The sequence below is a fragment of the Thalassophryne amazonica genome, chromosome 18 (assembly GCF_902500255.1).
Source record: "Thalassophryne amazonica chromosome 18, fThaAma1.1, whole genome shotgun sequence".
Lineage (NCBI taxonomy): Eukaryota > Metazoa > Chordata > Actinopteri > Batrachoidiformes > Batrachoididae > Thalassophryne > Thalassophryne amazonica.
This window is the reverse complement of record NC_047120.1, coordinates 16,008,807-16,029,301: the sequence shown is the minus strand read 5'-3', so window position 1 is coordinate 16,029,301 and position 20,495 is coordinate 16,008,807. Positions and strand designations below refer to the sequence as shown.

Genomic DNA, 20,495 nt, shown 5'->3' with positions numbered 1-20,495 from the left:
ACCCACAGAAGCCTGTAACTCCTTCAAAGTTGTCATTGGTTTTTTGGAGGCTTCCCTCACTGGCTGCCTTCTTGTATGGTCATGCAGTTTTTAAGAACTGCCTTAACACACAGTATAATATAGTTTGTATTTACGTATATGACACACACATGTATATCTATGAGAGGATCCAAAAGCTGCTCAGAGGGACCTGAGGAGGTCAGAAAAGCAAAGTAAGGACTTACAAAGTATTAATATAAAGTTATGGATCGATATCATTTGAATTATTTCATGATAATTTTCTTTTTACACATTCATTGACCATTTTTATTATTTCCAATGATGAAGGAACTTTTGTACGAGCTAATGGGGCATTACACACATGACACAAACAAGTCTTTATTTTACTCTTTTTGCCATTTCAAAGTAAGGTGATGCAAACATTTGCACTCAGTATGCACTGAGTTATTAGCTCAAACGTTATCGTGATTTTCAATTGGCTCTCAAAGTCAGCCGGACCCAGAGGAAGGACGTCGGTGTTGGGGAAAGCTGTTGTTCTGCCACATCAATACACCAACAGAGCACTGTGTGCAGATTTATATTTCTGGTGAATTCTTGTACAAATACTGTAAAATACAATGTTGATCATCTATTACATAGTAGGATTGTCAAAAAATTGAGACTCAATACTACTACAAAGGCTCAGTAAAACTGGGCATAGAGATATAAACAGTGAACAGGATCTTTTTGCAGATTAGCTACAGGTCGGCATCAGCTCCGACTCCACTGTGAAGAGGAGACGACAGACGCATTTCATGCCTTTCGGGTATCAGCTATCAGGAAGAGATTGACCTGAATCACGATGTCAGTCTGATGGGTGGTGTGACAGTCCCTCCTCAAACACTGAGTAATGACAGTTTCACTCAGGACGGCGTGTGTCAGGAATGTCGTTGGTCATATTTAGATTCAGCTACATGTGGATAATATACTGGCAACTTGCTGAGCGTGAAACATGGGGTCAACAGTAACTAGAGTTCCATGAGAAAGCTCACAAATTGGTAGCGGCTACGTCATCATAGGACCAGAATTACTGTCCTTCATGCACATCTTCATACTGTGCGCTGCCATTATGCGAAGTGTTTTTGAAGTCCAAACCACTTTAGATCTTGGATGCCAACCACTTGGTCAAGCTATTGTCCAAAGGCTACTCTGACACAGGCAAAGACAGCTTATGTATGACAACAAATGTTTATTCCATTGGAACAGCGCACAGTGCTTCCCTTTAAAAAAAGAAAAAAAAAAACCTTTGTCAAGTTACTCCAGTGACCTTCAAAGCACAGTATCTTCAATGGCTTCTGGTTCCTCTAAAGTGTCTAGACGTCTCTTGCAGGCATCCAGAAGTTTCTTTCTAGGGCCCAAAGGGATGTGAATGCTGGTGAGATCTTGATCTGAACAAAGCAACAGTGCCTCCAGGTCTATTTTCTCTCGGTTGAAGATGGCCATGAATTCACTGAGGCTTTGAGATGCCAGGAAGGTCTCCAGGGGGTTGTTCTGAGGCTCCAAGTCTTCATCCAACTCAACTTCCATGTCCTCCCAGGGCAGCTCCTGCAGGTTTCTGTCTTGTAGACTTAATGCACTGCCGATACTGTCCTCATCCAGACTGGGTGAGCGCTGAGGGAGGCGGCCATGTAGACGCACATTCGGAACTCGGCCTACAGGTTCGCTACCTGCTACACTGCCTTCATCTCTTGCTCCAATACCAAACATACCTCCGCTCACATAGTTCCTCCTGAATACCATTGTTCCAAGCCCAGGTCGCATAAAGAGAGAATCCCGACCAGAGTCAGCACTGATCTCAGAATACGCAGCCTCATGGAGGCCTGGGTCACTGATGGCACGAGAGATGGTGTCAGCATCGTCATTGTCATGCAGGAACATGTCCTGGATGTTGAGGCGTGACCGCTCTTTAGGATTGGCGTAGGTGCCCTGTTTGAGGAACATGACGTCATTGCCGAGCTGCAGGCCGGAGAGGGAGCGCACACTCTTTCTCCCATCCTCGTAGATCTTGAACGTTCCATCAACCTGCTTTTTCTTCTCTAGTTTCTTCTGTATCTTTGTCTTGCCCTTCGCTGTGGAATGTAGGGTGGCCTACAGACAAAGCACAGTAATTAAGAATTTAGATCAGTGTATTTAAATATATTTGTAGTGGGAGTAGCTCACTGAAGCATGTTCTCTTTGCTATATGGCTAACTGTCTTTGAGCAAGACCCTGAATCCACAGTTGCTTGTGGAATGTGGCTGATCACTGCGCATTACTGCTCCTGACATGGATGCATGTGTGAATGACTGACTGTAAGGTTTTAATGTATTCTACAGAAACAAGTCCATTCAGCAATTGTAGAGTTCTAGTTAGATCAACAAATGAATTAGCACCATGGAACCAGGTCAGAAAACCCTCCCTTTGTGGACTCATTTTGATGGCTCCCAAGCTGTGCTGGGTGGACATCCTGTTTTTACAGGAAGGGTTGCTTGCTGAGGATAACTGCAGAAAATTTGGTAAGTTGTCATCATATTGATCACTTTTCATAATTATTAATTTTTTTGTCATTCGTTTAATAAAGAATGTGAATAAAGTTCAACATTGCTGAAAAAATAAGCCTGAGTTATTAATAACACAGAGTCTTTCTATTTAACATGAGCCAAGGACGTTAAATCAAGTCACTTAAAAAAAAAAATTAGTTAAAAAAAAAGTGTTCATAATGCATGAAGATTTTAGGAGCCTTAAACCCCTTTCACACCCGGCCAACGTAGAGTTGCGTAATGCGGCATACCGACTACGCCGGGCTTATGCAGCCCTACATGGCAATACACTGATGGACACAAAGGGGTCTGCAAAATGCACGCAAAAAATTAAACGTTTAATTTTTTTGCAGACATTCGGCGAACAGCACTGCATCCAGTGCTCTACGCAAGTCTATGCAACACTTCGCTACTATCAGTGGTGGGCACAGCTAACCAAAAAAATAGCTTTGATAAAAGTTAATCCGCTAACTGAAAAGATATCTTTTATAAAGCTAAACCAATAAACCCCTAAAAAAATTTAGCGGAAGTTACAGATAAAAGCTAAACCGATAACTTTCAGCACTGATTTCAGTACAATAGCAGCTACTGACAACAATGATCCAGCACTTCTGTGTCAGATTAGCTTTCTCCCAGCAGAAGAGACCTGGTGACCGAGGAGAAGGAGGAATAAAGACAGTTTCTCTTTACACCATAATGACTCGCCGGCATATCACGCAATTCATCAACAGGCATACAGTTTTAACTTATGGTTAAAATTTTAACCAAACTAATTCCAGACAAGTTATTTAAATTAACGAAAAGTCTTTGATAATTAGCGGTTCGCGGATTCGCGGAACTGTGCCCCCCACTGGCTACTGTACACCAAGCCTCTGCAATTGTACGCTACCCTACGCCAGTCTGGCGAAAAATCATTTAGGTTTATTATCAGTACATACCTGCATTGCAAGATTTTATTCATTCTGCTGGATTCTGCTGAACTTTGCTGCCACTGAAGCTTCAAAACCACAGAAGAAGAAGAAGGTGTGTATTGCAACATGCAGTAGTTAGTTCATTTTCTTACTTTTGGCACTTGGTATGAAATAAGTCCACTCCTCATTCAGAAAGATTTTTTTTAAAGTTCTAACCCATCTGTTTTAATCATCAAGTCAAGAGTTTTGGAATGCTCTGAAAAAATCTGGAACAGGCTCTGAACTGAAGTATTATTTATAATGTGCTTTCCCAGGAATCAAAGTACTAAACACATTAAAGAATAAATGCCAATAAATAAATTACACTTCAACAAAGGACAACAATGGAGTTGATAATACAGAAAAAAACCAACGTATACTCTGGTGGGATTTATACTCCATAAATACAGTAATCCTAACTCCACAGTAAACACTGGTAACTTCAGTAAGGTTGTTGCAGGTGTTGTTGTGTTACTGTTTACAGAGTTCTTGGGTTGGACTACATTACATACAAATTGTGATCATCGTTCTCATGGTTATTGGCAATTTTGGGCTTTTAAAACAATTCCAGGAACCTTGACCTTTGATCTTTGTACTAAAAAACCAACAGGTTTTTTTTCCCTCCCTCAATGAAGCATACCGTATATACCATCAGGTATACCTCAGGTATGTTACTGTATTCACAAGGAAAATGCTCAGTGACCTCCTGACTCCAAACTTAATAGACTTTGATGCAAACCTTGAAATTTTCAAGTTGATTGCTCAACCATTTTAACAACAAACGTGTGGAACTTGAGGGACTGACAGAAATCGAGACGGATGGATGGCCAACATGACTACAGGCAACATCCAGTCTCAGAGGGACGAAAAGCCAAATGAAAACACTGGAGAGTTATTTTATATTTTGATGATGCGTATATATTGTATTCTGCCATACTTGACAGGAACATGTTCTCACTGGAACAACAATAAAACATTTTGCTATCATTCAGCAAAAATTCTACGGAGACATTAATTAAAAGCAGAGACGTGTAACGACCTGTGAGTACGGCATGTTGGAGGTGACCGTGTTGAATTTGCGGCTCAGTGTGCTGCTGCTTGTGTAGCTTGACAAGCTAATAGCATCCAAGTTGTCCATCGCTGCCGCTTCCTTCAGGAACTTTTTCTCCATACGTTCACGGTGCTTCTGTTGTAGCTTTGCACACTCCTTGATGCGCCGTTCTGCTGCACAGAACGCCCGGTCCTTCATTTTGCTGACCAGTTTCGGGTCGAGGGCGATCTGCTTGGCAGCAATGGAGTCCAGGTATCGAACACAGTCCATGTGGCCTTTGGTGGCAGCCATGTCTAGCGGTGTGTGGTAGTCGTTGTCCAAACACCACACGTTGGCACCGAAGGCCACCAGGAAGGACAGGCAGTTGTGGTGGCCGTTGGCAGCTGCCAGGTGGAGTGGCGTGTTCCCCCAGAAGTCACACTTATCTGGGTCACCTCTGAGGAACAGAAGAGTGCGTCAGAAACCACACTGGAGCGCCACATCACCGGAATCACACGTACTTTATTCTCATTAAAATGAAATCTACTCTCAACGCTTTACAGGTTTAAGCAGACTGACTACAAATCATGACCTTACAGAATGATCATCCATAAAATTTCATAAAACTATGAAATATTCAATCTTCAAACTTGTTTTTAATCTAAGTAACAGTCCAATGGTTCTCCACATGACCCAAAAATCAACAAACCATCATGTTCTCAAAGCTGCAGCTCGAGAATTATTGGAATTAACTGATAGATTTCTGACATGATTATGAAAAATGTACTGATTTTTTTTAGAGTAGCCGCACTTAATAATGTATTCAGTTATACACAGCAATGCACTAAATTATGACAAATCCATTTACAGACCTAACAATTAACAAAAAGCTAATGAACGGATTAAATATCAAAAGGTAAAAAGGACATATAACACTGATGCTCCAGAGACTTCATCTAATCAAGTTACTACTATGTGTTGTTTAGTAGTACATTTTTGATATTTTCTTGTACTTTTTGGGACATCCACCACACTACAGACTTGGCATGATGATGTTAGATAATATCTGTTCTAATTCCTTATTTTATGTTAGTGATCAAGTATTTGCTTTTGATATGTGATTGGAAGTCTCTGAAATCTGGTTTAAGTTTAAATATGAGTTAAGTTTCACTTCCAGCCATGGGCGCAATTTGGTGGGGGATGGGGGGGACATGTCCCCCCCACCTTTTCAACCAGGGGGGACAGAATATGGTATGTCCCCCCCCACCTTCTGACATATATGTGTGTACTTGAAACATGCTATGCCAGTCTTATGTGCAAATCATGTCAGTCTTATGTGCAAAACCATGTCAGAATAGTATCTGTGTTTCTGCAAGTTTGTATTTTTTAGCAGCATTGACTTGTTTACAACACCTGTTTCTTGTTTGTCACATTCAGAATTTTCTGGGACTGCATTTGCCCAGATTTGAAACCAAAAATAGTTGCCTCTAGGGACTAGTGTCTACACATAAGTATCAATGGACCATATGTTAATTTACTAAATTCTGAAAGTTAGAAAAGGAAATCAGAAAAGCTATCTGGGACCTCAGAAAGCCCATCTGCAATTATTGCTTGACCTCCAAAATCAGTCTATACAAGCGAAATTATGTTCAGTATGAATGTTGTCATTAGTGCCACTTTGAAATTTTAATTCTATTTTATCCTAAACTTATGATTTCTTGTTTTTTCAAACTTATGCAAAAACAAATCCTGAGAAAAAAAATACAGTATGCAATAGTTAATAATTATTAAGAGCCTGTTCTTTCACATTTATGAATACATTTTACCACATTGCAGTTGTTTTTTTAATGAAAACTCAACCTATCATTCTTTTTGAGTTCTACACATATGGTGATACCTTATTTACACCAGGATGTTAATAAAATCAATGCTGGCTATTCTCAGAATAAAGTACTTATATCCACAGTTTCAAATTGCATAAGTCAAATGGTGTCCATTTTATGGTCTTCTCAAAACATTAAAATTACTGTTCTGGATGCTCAGAATGCATCTGAGCTTATCTAGAAACTGTTGGCTTCTGGGGGCCTAAAGCGGCCCCCAGACCCCTGGCCTATGGGCTTTGGCCCTGCGGGCCTCGCACTTTGTCCACCCCAATTTCTAGTTCTAAATTGCACCCTTGCTTCCAGCATGCAGGTTCAAGTTTCAGGCACAGTGAGAACTCCCCCTGTTGGTGAGAGCCAGTAACATTAGAATTGTGAGACTAAACCACACCCACTGTAATGCCCACATTGTTTAAAAAGTGCTGTATGACGTATTTTCTGGGCCTTTCACAAGATGGACTCTGTCTGTGAGGGACGCAGGCCTGGTTTTTATCGTGACCTTTAGTAAACTCAAAATGAGGAAAATAATGATTTGGTTCTTGGTAAGGGGCAGTATGTTACATAAAGAACCGGGGGAAACTGCAATGGCAAAGAATAGCGGAAGGTGGGCAGAGAAAAGAGGTTAAGATCTGTGAGCAACAACATGGTTTCATACCGAGTATGCAATTTGTTTGTTCTGAGAGTACTGATGGAGAACTGTAGACAAGGGTAGAAGGAGTTGCACTGTGTGTGTTTTTGGATTTCGAAAAAACTTATGACAGGGTGCCAAGAGAAGAGTTGTGGTATTGTATGAGGAATTTAGGAGTGGGAGAGAAGCCCTGCCTTATCTACAGTGGTGATGGACACGTTACTGGGGTGACATAAGAGGAGTCTCCATGGACTATGATGTTTGCAGATGACACTGTGATGTGTAGTGAGAGCAGGGAGGATACTGAGAAGAGCCTGGAGAAGTGAAGATATACTCGGGAGAGAAGGGGAATGAAAGACAGATGAAGCATGGTGAAATGGTGAGGTTTCACAGGAGATGAAGGCAGATGAGTTTCAACAGGGGTTAACTATTAGGACGAAATTACTGGGGTCAGTTGTTCAAATTAATTGGGAGTGTGGTTGAGAGGCGAAGAAGAGAGTGCCAGCAGGGGGGAGTTGGCGGAGAAAAGTTGCAGGAGTAACTGGTGATAGAAGTAAAGTTTACAAGACAGTAATGAGACCAGGTAAGTTGTGTGGCTCAGACATGGTGCCACTGACAACAAGGAAGGCAACTGAGCTGGAGGTGGAACAGCTGAAGATGCTGCAATTTTTCTTGGGAGTTACAAAGATAGACACCAGTGAAAGCAGGGCGAACCGATTTTTAGGGGGGACCATTCAGTCTGAGACATCGGTACCAATGTAATTCATGTATCGGAAACTTCTGATACCACCTGTGGAGATTTCCAATCCACGAGCCATATCTCTGTCTGTGCGTTTTCCCTTTGTAGCGTCTCAACAAGTGATTCTTTGCTAGCTACTCTGCTAGCTGGCTGCAAAATGTGGAATGGATATCCTGAATTGAGGTGTGTCTCCATGAAATGTGGAGTAATGAGACAAGCCTCCGTTTAGGAAATTCCTTCCACAGTTTGCAGCCAGCTAGCAGGCAAGCACTAAGGAATACTGTGACTAACCAAATCACAATGTGTCCGCTGTGTGGAAATATTTTGCACTAGAAACATCGCAAAGCAAGAATGCAACGTGCAATGTTTGCAAAGCCGTTGTACCGAGAGGCAAAAGCTCTGTCGGAATCTACAACACAGCAAACTTAATCAAACATTTGAAAAAGCACCACATTAAAGGAGAAAGCAATTTTTTTAGCCAGGAGGCAGACAGACAAAAGGAGACGGCAGGAATCACATCTGGAGTCATTTAAAAAACAAGGGAAACTTCCACCAGGCAACGTGAGTGCAAAAGGGATTACAGAGAAGTTGCTCAAATTCAACGTACTCAGTGACCAGCCATTATCAGTTGTAGACAACGCCTGATTAAACACCTCAGCCAAGATATGAAGTGCCCTGAAAAAGTACTGGAACACTTGGTATTTCACACATTTTAATTTGTTAATGCCATTTTAAATACAAAACATAAAAATTTCTAAAATGATCTTCCTTAAACTTAAACTGAAAGCAAATCTCTACAACTTGATATAAATTAATTAAAAATATAAAAGCTAAGATGATGGGTTGTATAAATAATTAGCCCCTTTGGTATAATACCTGTAAATAATTAGTTTTATTGCCAGTTTTCTTCAGACAAGTCAGGGGATGGATACATGAACATTTCCAAGTCACTGAATATGTCTTGAACTTTATTTACATCAATTATGAAGAAATACAAACAGTTTGGCACTCTATGGTAAATCTGTGTGGAGTAGACAGTTCTCAAAAACTGAGTGACTGTGCAAGAAGGAGAAGAGTGAGGAAAGCCACCAAGACACCCAGACAACCCAGAAGAAGTTACAGGCTCCTCTGGCTGTGATTGGAGAAATTGTGCGCAGTGCATGTTTTGCATTTTGTATCCCCAGTTATACAGCTTCATGATGAAGTGGTGTAGAGGAGGATTTTATTTCACCAAATATAATAATAATAATATAATTTATTAATTTATATAGCGCCAAATCACGAGTAATCGCCTCAAGGCGCTTCACAAGCATTTAAAAGCAGAATAAAATGAAATAAGATTAAAATACAATAAAAAATTTAACCATAAAAAATTAAAAAAAGTAAAATAAATAAAACATATAAAAAAAGACACACAATAAAATACTAATGATAAAACAGGGAGAAGAGATGTGTCTTCAACCTGGCTTTAAAAGTCTCCACAGAGTCCGACTGTCGTATTTGTGCAGGCAGATCATTCCACAGAGCTGGAGCGCATCTTAACATCTTAGATGTATCTTCTGGCAAATTGCAGCTGAACTTTCAGCTCTTCTTTTTAAGAAAATCCTCCTCTATACGACCTCATCACAAAGCGATATCAATGGGGATATTTCTGTGAAGGTTCTCAGCTGTCCAGGTCGTTTCCATAGTAGAGACGCTTGAATCTTCAGACTGGACTGGGTTGCTTGATGCGAGGACGTTTCACTTCGAATTGCAGAAGCTTCCTGAAACTGCTTAGACCCACTGTGCTTTGTCCCCTGTTTACAATGGGGTACTCAGGTCTAAGCAGTTTCAGTCTTTTGTTCATGGTAATGAGTCATTCACGTCATCAGGAGAGTCATCAGGAGAGGCGTCAGGAGAGGCATTAGTCCCATCGTTAGGAGGGACAGCTACCCCGCCATTAGGAGGGTGCTAACTAGAGCACAATAGGTGCTAATTAGAACCATTGTTTAGTCAATAGCAAATAGCAGTCTGCCTCTCAGTAGGAGGGGTCTGGTTAGGTTTAATACTCCAGCTTTTGTGGCTTCCATCTTCTCTACCAGAGTCAAGACAGAAGTCATACTAGCAGAGCAAGAATTTTAGCTGAGGAAGCTTCTGCGATTTGAAGCGAAACGTCCTCGCGTCAAGCAACCCAGTCCAGTCGAAGATTCAAGCTTCTCTACTATCAATGAGGATACAAAATATCCTCATATAAAATCAACAATAATGATAATAACATGAAAGCTAACAGAGGTATCGGACTAGTATTGATAATTCAGGCAACGGGATCAGATCAGAAGTGGAAAAAATGTGGGTTGTGCATCCGTATTTGTAACCCCTAATGGGAGCAGTGAATGGGTGTTCTCACAGTAAATGTGGCAGTATTTTCCCCAAGATGTGGCCCACACTGCCTAATGCAGGGATTAAAGGTATTGAGCTGGACTGGTTTAATTGTCCCGCCGTTCCTCTTTTGAACTTGATCAGATGGCTGAGAGCTAATCAATAATTAAAATCATGCAGGTTAAACATGACAGAGGTGACTTCTGAATTATTTATCCCCCACACTGAGTCTTTTCTTCGCAGACACCCAGAGACACTGTCACCGAACACCACCAGGTCACCACCTTTAGCAGCCCAAACCCTGATTTCAGTTCCTCAGTGCAATGTCACATCCTGGTGAAATACACAAGTATGACATTTAATCCAAACACCAAAAGCAGATGGTATATTTGTGTCATATTTCAAAGATTCAAGGTCATAAATGGGTCACAGTAATGTGACGGAGGAATTACTGCATCTCACACAGTAACTTGACCATCAACAGCTAATGCAGAGGCTGAGAGTCAGACACAGCACAGACACACACTGTAATCACCAATAAACCACAAGGACAAAGGCATTCACAGGACACAGCCCCGCCAAGACCGAGCGATCCGGGACTGTTCCATCAGGGTTAACATATCGCATGCTTGTAGCAAAATTTCTTCTATTATGAGCATCTTTGTCAGCATCATCCCTGTGCGTTTTCTGCAATGGATCAAAATCCTACTTCAAATCTGTATAAAAATTCCATAATAATGGGATATGACTGAGTCCCTGTGGATGGGACGCCGGTCCAACATCACCAACCACTCATTTCCAGCTGGGTGGACTGAGACAATGCAGACTGAAGGCCTGATTTACTAAAGGTTTGCATGCAGGCAACATGGCTCCAGCATAAAAATGAGCATCCTTGTTTACTAACAGTGTCCACTGAGGACTGTGTCTTTCCAATGTCCAAAACAGTGCAAAGTGTCCATTTTACACATTTGCAATCATGAATATGCAATAAGGGGTGTGTCCACCTGAGTGCACAAAATTATAGCATGTGAACTTGTAAATAGTTGAGGCTTACAGTTTGCACATACAATAAGATTTATCAATATCAAAAAGAAAAATATAGCAGGTTCTGTCTGCATCTCTACACTGTGCATTTGAAACCTGGGTGTTAATTTGTCAGGCCACTGTTTCAGCACCTGGAGACTGCAGTAGATGCTATTTCCTGCATTCTGGTTCATTTGAACAGGTTTTACATGGTTTTATTTAACAAAGTAAAGCCGGGGCATCCTAAGGCATTCCCAAAACAGCAGGGAAATATAATCCCTCCAACATGTCCTGGATCTTCCTCCCAGTTGGACATTCCTGTGGAAGTCCTCCCTAGCGAGGGCACCGGGAGGCATTCTAACCAGGTGACCGGCTCCTTTCGATATGAAGAAGCAGTGGCTCTACTTGAAGGCCCTCCCAGATAGTCGAGCTTCTGACCCTGTCCAGGAGGGTAAACCCAAACACCTGACAGAGGAATCTCCTTTCTGCCACATGTATCTGCAATGTTCTTCTTAAAGTATTCTTCTTCCAAAGTTCATGACCACAGGTGAGAATAGGAGCATATACGAGGTCTGTTAGAAAACTATCCGACCTTTTTATTTAAAAAAAAAAAACTATATGGATTTGAATCATGTGCGCTTGCATCAGCCAAGCTTGAACCTTCGTGCGCATGCGTGAGTTTTTTCACACCTGTCGGTTGCGTCATTCGCCTGTGGGCAGGCTTTGAGTGAGCACTGGTCCACACCCCTCGTCGGATTTTCATTGTCAGGAAAATGGCTGAGCGCTTGGAGCTGCGCTGAATCAAATTTTTCCAGAAACTGTGAGAGACAGCCAGGTGGAAACCATTTGGAAGATTCAGACGGCTTTCTGTGAAGATACTCTGGGCGTCACAGATTAAGGATCATACAACCGGATTAAAGATGTCCCACAGCGGCGCAGGGCGTGCCACGCTCCGAGCGGCCATCGACAGGCTGAAACGACCAGATAATTTCCAAAGTGAAGGCTGTGTTGATCCGGGACGTCGTCTGACTTCCAGAGAAATTGTGGAAGAGGTGTACATCAGCACTTTTACGGCACATTCCACTGTTACAGGAGATTTTGTAATGAAAGACGTGCGGAGGAATTCGCGCGTCGGGACGGAGCCGCTCATGGCGCATAACAAAAAGCACGTCCGTGTTGGAAGTCTCACAGGACAAGTTGTGACATGCCCAGCTGTTACACAATTTCTCGGATACTCACTCAATTGAAAAGCCACCGAAAGCCATCTGAATCTTCCGAATGGTGTCCAACACGGACGTGCTTTTTTGTTGTGCGCCATGAGCGGCTCCGTCCTGCAGCTCTGAGCAGCTGTAAGCTCACTGAACAGAGCATCTCGCTTGAGGCTCGTGCACAGCCGAGGTGACTGAAAGTTCACAGCTCCAGAAAATAAAGAGTATTCCCAACTATTTCTGAATATCTGCATCCCAGGATCAGTGGGTAGGATGAATGCATTTAACCAGAAAGGGCTATAAATAAAATTAGTCCTGTCACCTTCTCACCAGACCAAAGATCGTTTTCAGGAGTGCTATGTTACTAGTTGGCCCGTCTGAATAGCCCCCTGGGTGCCCCAATGAGTACATACTATTGGGCTCCAAATGCGCCCTGCGCCATTACACACAGCAATCACTGAAAGCAGACTGAGCAGACGGAGAGCCTCTGATGACAATCTCATGTGCTCAAACAAAGAGTGTGTAACTATCAGGATTGCTCCACTAGTTTGCATGTGAATGTTACTGGATAACTCTGTTGCTTTTACCATGAAGACAAAAAAAACCGCATAGACCATTTTGTATATATTGTTCAAAATGTGCATTTGTGTTTATTGTTTGAACCTTTTTGTTGTACCGTCTTTCACACAAGACCTCAAATTACCTTTATAAAGTGTCAAAACAGTTGTTTATTATAGTTTGCTGTGTGTTTTGAATAAATGTGTGTGGAAAATTATTTTCCGCTTTACTTTTTCCTTCCTTATTTTTGATTGTAAACCTTTATTACACTTATAAAACACAACAAAAGCAAATATATTATGAAAGCACAGGTTGTCCTGAAAAAAAGAGACATAAAACTTGATTGTGGGATGTAGGAAGAGCTGTTAACAGCAATAATAAAGCATTGATGCCAGGCGAGTAAACTGTCCAAAAAATGCCCTCGGACCCCAGAGGGTTAACTGATGGAGTCTGATTGTTGGGTTCTGTGTTCTGATGATAAATGAGTTCTTGTGAGAACTGTTATTCCAGTACTCGTGGCAACAGGACAGTAAGTCCTGTTACCTGTTGCCATGTCATTGTTTTGTAAAAAAAAAAAAAAATACCCATTACTGCTGGAACGTCATCTCCCATTATGTTTAACAAGTTCTCCGTCTCTTTATTCTGTAAGTACCACGTTGTGTCTTTTGGAATGTCATGAGATGTTTTCTGGACACCATGTGACCTGCAATAGCAAAATAAAAGTGTTTCCATTCTACTTTTTATTTTTTTTTTTTAAATAAGACTTTTTTAATCTCAGTTTTCTGCTTGAGATCAACCTCACAGCAGCTCATTTCCATCATCACCTTCCATCCAAAGGTCCTTTATCTTCACAACACTGATCTTTCCACCAAGTTTCACAGAATAAGCTGATAAATTGATGAAGGTGTTGAAGAATGTTCCATTTTAAAGTAAGTTTTAAAAAAAGATTCTACAATCCACACCAGGATCCTGATCAACACCCAGTTTAATTGAATGAATGAATGAATTTATTCGGCACATAGAACAACAACACAAACAATAACACACACATGAACAACGAATCAGTGTAGCCGAAAGGGTGAAGGCAGAAGCAAAGCTTATAGATACCCTCCCATTATACAATAAAAAAGAAAGTAAAGGATGTATACATATACATATGAGGACATTTATAGTTTTGACGATACTGGATTTTTCATCTGAACTCCCCACATACAAACATATATACTCATAACAACAATACAAAAGAAATGTGCACAAACAAAACAACTCAGTGCACCAGAATTTTAAAACATAACCAAACGAGCAACAGTACATAAACCCAAGCACAACAACAAAATGGTAAACCTAATTTTCCAAACTATAACGAGTAAGTACATTATTTTTGTAAAGTCTTTTAAAGCTGACTAAGGTATCAAGTAACTTAATATTAGCAGGACACTTATTCCAAACATCAACACCCTAAACGGAAACACAATGAGTTTTTGCAGTAGTTCTGATCCTTAGTTTCTCAAATAGTAATGTCCCTCTCAAATTGTTGCAGGAATCCCTCATTTTAAACAGATCCTGGACATGTTTAGGCAAGAGTTTATTTTTGACTTTATACATAATTTGTATTGTGATATAATCAATAAAGTTCCAGAATTTTAAAATTTGCAAACCAATAAATAACGGATTTGTTGACCCCTGATATGACTTATTACTGATAATTTGTATAGCTTTCTAGAAATGTTGGATTAGTATTGGTTCTATACGTGTTTAATTGTGTTGCTTAATATGCGCTGCTTTGTTTTAATTAAACAGTCGGATTCCCCTGGTCCGCACCATTTCTAAGTCAGCTGCTAGGCGCCAGCCGAGGCGACCCGCCGGGGGGCCCCTCCGCCCCCCTCCTTAAGACAGAGCTCAGTGAACGAAGATTTGAGACCTTTAGAGAATTTGATGGAGATGTATTTTTAAAAAAGCATCAACCTACAGTCTGAAAGAAAGCTTAATAAATTATACAGAAAGAAAAATAATCTCTAATTTTATAATTTTTTTTATTTTTTTATTCAGCCACTTCTAGCGGTGAGCACAGAATGTCCACTGTGTCACATTAACCCTGACTGAGAGGATGGTGATAAGGATGCTCCGTCCATCACAGTGACCTTTTCTGTGCAGCTGCTCTCCTCTTTACTGCCCTCGCTAGTAAACCTGCTACAACATGAAATGACTGACGCTGTCCTCTGAATGTCAGTGCTGTTAAACTGGGCCTCTAAATATTATACTGCATTAAAATACCATTTTATCTGCCAACTAAACTTCAAACAAAATGCTGTTACTCCATAGAAGACGTCAGAAGGCTGACACACACGCTGCACGCTCTACACTACACAAGCAACTACACAAATGTCTGTAATGGTGTTTTTGACTGCATATGAAGAGTTCAGATGACATCATTATGAAGTCATCATAGCAATCAATCATAAATATTTTGCTGATCAAAATATACTTTAGATCATTGGGCTTCGTGGTTGTTGACATATACAAAAACCAAACTTCTTCAAAATTTAATCACCTCAAATTATCGATCCAACAGATGTTCCCACTATGTTTCATCCACCGAGACTTCTTAGTTGTTGAGATACACACAAAAAAACGTGTTTTCAGATCATATTTTCTTTTCCCTTGACCACTGACCAAACTATCATACAAAATATAAATATATGCTGTAGGCAATCCATCTAGGCTTCTTGGTTGTTCAGATATTAAAAAAAGAAAAAAAGGGGTGGGGGGGGGGGGGGGGGTGTTAGACCATGTTTTACTTGACCATGACCTTTGACCAAACTATTCCAAAATCTACTCACCTCCAGATGTCTATCCAGGTAATGTTTAGAACACATCGGAAGGAAAGTTGTCCAGCTGGTTTTGAGTTATTGTGTCCACACACACACACACACACACACACACACACACACACACACACACACACACACACACACACACACACACACACACACACACACACACACACACACACACACACACACACACACACACACACACACAGAGCAGTGAAAACAGTACCTGTTTGCCGCTTCTCTGATGGGTAGGATAACAGATTTGCTACAAATGACCTCACAGCTGTAGTTCATTAGATACGCAATGTGTTACAACACACTACTTGCTACACTATTTGAAAAGACACATACTGCACTTCACCATAACTATAACATCCCCTTGTCTTTTTCCACGCTTTTGGGAAATTTAAAAACGGAAACCACAGTTGTTGACACAAAAATGTGAAATTTGTGTTCATTAATCTGTAGTTGAAAACTCGTCTTAAATTATAAAACAAATCCATGGGCCGTGTAATGACTCGCGTCATTTAAAACAGCACAGCTAAACCCTCCCCTGATGGACACAAACCTTTTCATCAACAGCTTTCAGAGTTGTTCTAAGTGAATTATTAAGAAATGTAAAGAGTGTGGCACAGTGTGGTAAAAGTGCCTAAAAACCAGTTGGCTGTCCTCAAACATGACGTGAGCAGCACAAAGGAGATACCACGAAGATGCTCGTGACAGACCTGAAAACGTGACGAGGTTTAGCTCCTGTGACTGGAGATGAGGCTGGCAAAAGGGAGACCTATTGTCAGGAATTGGACTTTGTGTGGTATGTGTTTGGTTTGCTTTTGTTATCTATCTGTCTCTTGCTCTGCCTTTCTGCTTGGGCTTTCTCTGTCCTGCTCTTTCTTGTCCCTCTCTTTCTCTTGGTTCTTCATGGTGGGCGTTTCCCTCTGTCTGGCTACACCCTGGTTCTGGAAGTTTCCTCACACCTGTTCTTGATTTGCTGCTCATCACCTGGGTGTTACTGTTGCTCTTTTTGGACTGCCTTCTGTGTACCAACCCTTGCTTTCGTATCAGAGCTGTTTTTCTGCATCTTGCAATTGTGTCCTGCCTGCTCTGCCAGTAGAACCTGATACCTATGCAGCCTAGTGACACAAAGTGGTATTTATGGTTTGTGTGTTCTAACGGTTACTTTCACACATAAGCAAAATAAAACAAAGAACCACGAAGCAGCAGATCAAAGAACTGCTTCATTGGTTCAAGGTTCAAAGCAAAGTCGCGCTGCAGAAACGGCTGATTACAGACCTTGCAGCGGGTCTGTAATCAATGTAGAGAAATGATAATTTTCTTGACAAACATCTACAAAAAACAACGGCCACTCTGAAGGACTGATAAGGGAATCGTTAAGCAAAAAGGCTATTGATGTCGATGGATAGAATCATTTCTTAACAATACCCAAAAAGAACCAGTTTCCGATACCCGTCACTAGTAAATAAAATGTCAAATGAGCAGACTATTCCAAATAAAGTATTACCACAATTTCACCTGCCTCTGACAAATGCTCAGAAACCTCAAGCTGTGTGGAATATGAATTTTGGTGACATCACCTCAGACCATGCCCCTAAAATGAATCAGTGTGAGATTAGGGTTTTTTGTGGACAGTAAATACATCAAAATCACTAAAATGTGTGTTTTGCAAGCATGTAGTCACACAACTCTTATTGTTTAATAGGTGGACAGATTTTCCAAAGATAATATTTTGAGGAGGAAAGTGAGAGGTTTTTTTTTTGGAACAGAGCAGAAGTGAAGCCGACCACTGTGTGAGAATGGTGTTCAACAAACAGATCTAACCATGGATTTTATCCTTTCGCTTTGTGAACTCTAACAAAGCGTGTTTCCTCTCCTGAAAGCTTGGAATCTACCGTGGTTGTCGTTTGTGCCATGGTGTCATGCTAAAGTAAGGGCCCGGTCCCACTAGGGAGAGGATTAATTGCGCATGAATTGAGTATACAAATTACAGGTGTTCGTCGTCGTCCGCAACAAAAATGGCCAAAAATGACAAATGTCCCAGTATGAATTATGGCTATATTAATAATATATAGCGAATATATGATGAACAATCATGGTTGTATAATGCATGTAGTGAGTTAACGGATCTGACGCATTGTGATTATCATGGCGGTATTACGGGTGTATTATGAATGCATTGTGCACGTGTTGCGCATGCACGGCATCTGCATTGCGGTCATAAAAGACGCGCACTCGGGCCGTCGGCATCACTATTCACACCAACAATACAGCTTCTGGAGCAAATGCTGGACTTGGACAAGTTGACTGGTGTAAACAAGCAGTGAACAGGGCGAGTGGTGACATCAGCGGATCGCATCAGAGCGCAGCTCGTCTGAACAATTATAACAAGAAGTTAAATCTGTTATAAATATAAATAAATACTGTAACAGCTGCAGACAAGAAGGAAAAACACGCAACTGTTTTTATCAAGCCTTGACAATGTAAACAAGTCAAATAATTACCTTTTTAGATGGCTCAAAATGCTTTCTGCAGCTTGTTAGCCGTTTGGCCCAGCTGCAGCTTCCTCTGTGATTCAGAAGGTGATAAGAGCCGTTTTCAACAGCCAATTTACACAATAAAATGATTAATCCACCACAAAATAATTATTTTGTATACAAAGCGTCCAGCACAGAGCGCGTGGCAGCCGGTAGAACGAAGAACGGCGTCCTGCTGTGAACACAGCGCATTTGATTTGCATCCGCCGCAAATCAGATGCAAAGCAGACAAAATAAAAACGCTTTATTCGTGGCCAATCTGTATGCAGTCGCTACAACTTATTTTAGTTCATGATGTGGACATGATGGGCACACAAAATATCCGTTTTACACACTGTCCCAGTCCGCTGCCAAGCCGCAAATCACTGTCAGTTGCGGATATCAGCAGATGACGGCGAATATACAGCGCATAGATTGAGTATGTATTGTGTATATATTGAGTATATATGGAGTATGTAAGGTGGATGTCATCCACAGCCAAAATTTTGTGCAGCTCAAAAATCCTGGAAATGGAAAAACATGCCTCTGCGGATAATTACGAACGTGTGCAGGTGTCGGCCGACTCATACAAGCATGTTTCACAGATATTGCGGACGTTAAGTGAATATGAACCAATTCTGTGCGCAATCCATACGCAAATCCTCCTAACGCCAGTGGGACCGGGCCCTAAGCTAAGATGCTACATACAGGAGTCTCACTTACGAACCTGCTTCTGTGATCATGAGTCAAACAGTTCTACAAGTGATCGCTGTTAACAGAATCAGCTTCTAGATGTTTTAGTGTTGATTGGAGTGAAATATGCTCTTTTAGTCTGTCTCTGTCCAACACAGCCTCTCCAGCAGCAAGATCTGTGGAATGGTACCATGAACTGAGTGTCTCATGAACTTCGACATGACCCACCTGCTCCGACTGAGTCTTTGGAGCTCAGAATACAATCATGACAAGTATCCTGTTCAACCCAACAACACACAATATACCACAACACCATGAAATAACAAGAAGATGAAGAGCCACAAATCCAGATACTGAGGACCGTGCTACCCGACTTGGAACATATGTACCGTGCTGCCCATCTTGGAACATAAAGACCGTGCAGCCCGACTTGGAACATAATGACCGTGCTACCCAACTTGGAACATAAAGACCATGCAGCCTGACTTGGAACATAAAGACCGTGCTACCCAACCTGGAACATAAAGACCGTGCTGCCCGACTTGGAACATAAGGACCGTGCTACCCGACTTGGAACATAAGGACCATGCAGCCTGACTTGGAACATAAAGGCCGTGCAGCCTGACTTGGAACATAAAGACCATGATACCTGACTTGGAACATAAGGACCGTGATACCCGACTTGGAACATAAGGACAATGCAGCCTGACTTGGAACATAAGGACCGTGCAGTCTGACTTGGAACATAAGGACCGTGTAGTCCGACTTGGAACATAAGGGCCGTGATACCCGACTTGGAACATAAGGACCATGCAGCCTGACTTGGAACATAAAGACCTCTCATATCTCTCAGTTTGTCAGATCGGCCTCAGCTTTGGGATATTCCTTGTGCATGGCACTATCACAACTAGTTAACGGTTGTGGCAGGACGCAAATGCAGGACTCTGACTCAAAGCACTGTAAGTAAAAGCAGTTTACTGGGACGGTAAATAGGATCCGGTACACAGGTAGGCAGTCCAACAAGATAAACAAAACCATTAATATCTTTAATATGTCTGTTTAAAACCAAGTGTTCGGTCAGAAGACCTTCATCAAGGCATTGCACCACAAAAAACCCAGTGTGTCTTATATAACTTAGAAGTCCATCAATGTAATCATCTAAAAAGGTTACACCTGTATGAGGTGACCAGTGTCTAGTTGGAGTTGTAGTTCTCTAGGTACACCATATTTGTAGTTCTCTAGTTATAAATGGTAAATGGACTGCATTTATATAGCGCTTTTCATCTGTATCAGATGCTCAAAGCGCTTTACACATCAAATGCCTCACATTCACCCCGATGTGAGGCTGCAACCATACAAGGAGCCCACTACACACAGGGAGCAACTAGGGGATTAAGGACCTTGCCCAAGAGCCCTTAGTGATTTTCTGGTCAAGCTGGTATTTGTACCAAGGATCCTCTGGTCTGAAGCCCAACGCTTAACCACTAGACCATCACCTCCCCTTGTTA

At 41.4% G+C, this 20,495-nt stretch overlaps 1 protein-coding gene across 1 annotated transcript in view; it reads right to left on the bottom strand.

Moving 5' to 3' along the window:
- Window positions 1-214: 214 nt before the first annotated feature.
- LOC117531378 (Usher syndrome type-1G protein homolog) overlaps window positions 215-20,495 on the bottom strand; it is a 35,305-nt gene continuing 15,024 nt past the window's right edge. The window contains exons 2-3 of the mRNA XM_034194464.1: window positions 4,548-4,995; window positions 215-2,127 (exon numbers count right to left, since the gene is read on the bottom strand). Coding sequence (XP_034050355.1) covers window positions 1,309-2,127; window positions 4,548-4,995 — 1,267 coding nt within the window. The 3' untranslated portion in view covers window positions 215-1,308. The remainder of the gene's footprint in view (window positions 2,128-4,547; window positions 4,996-20,495) is intronic.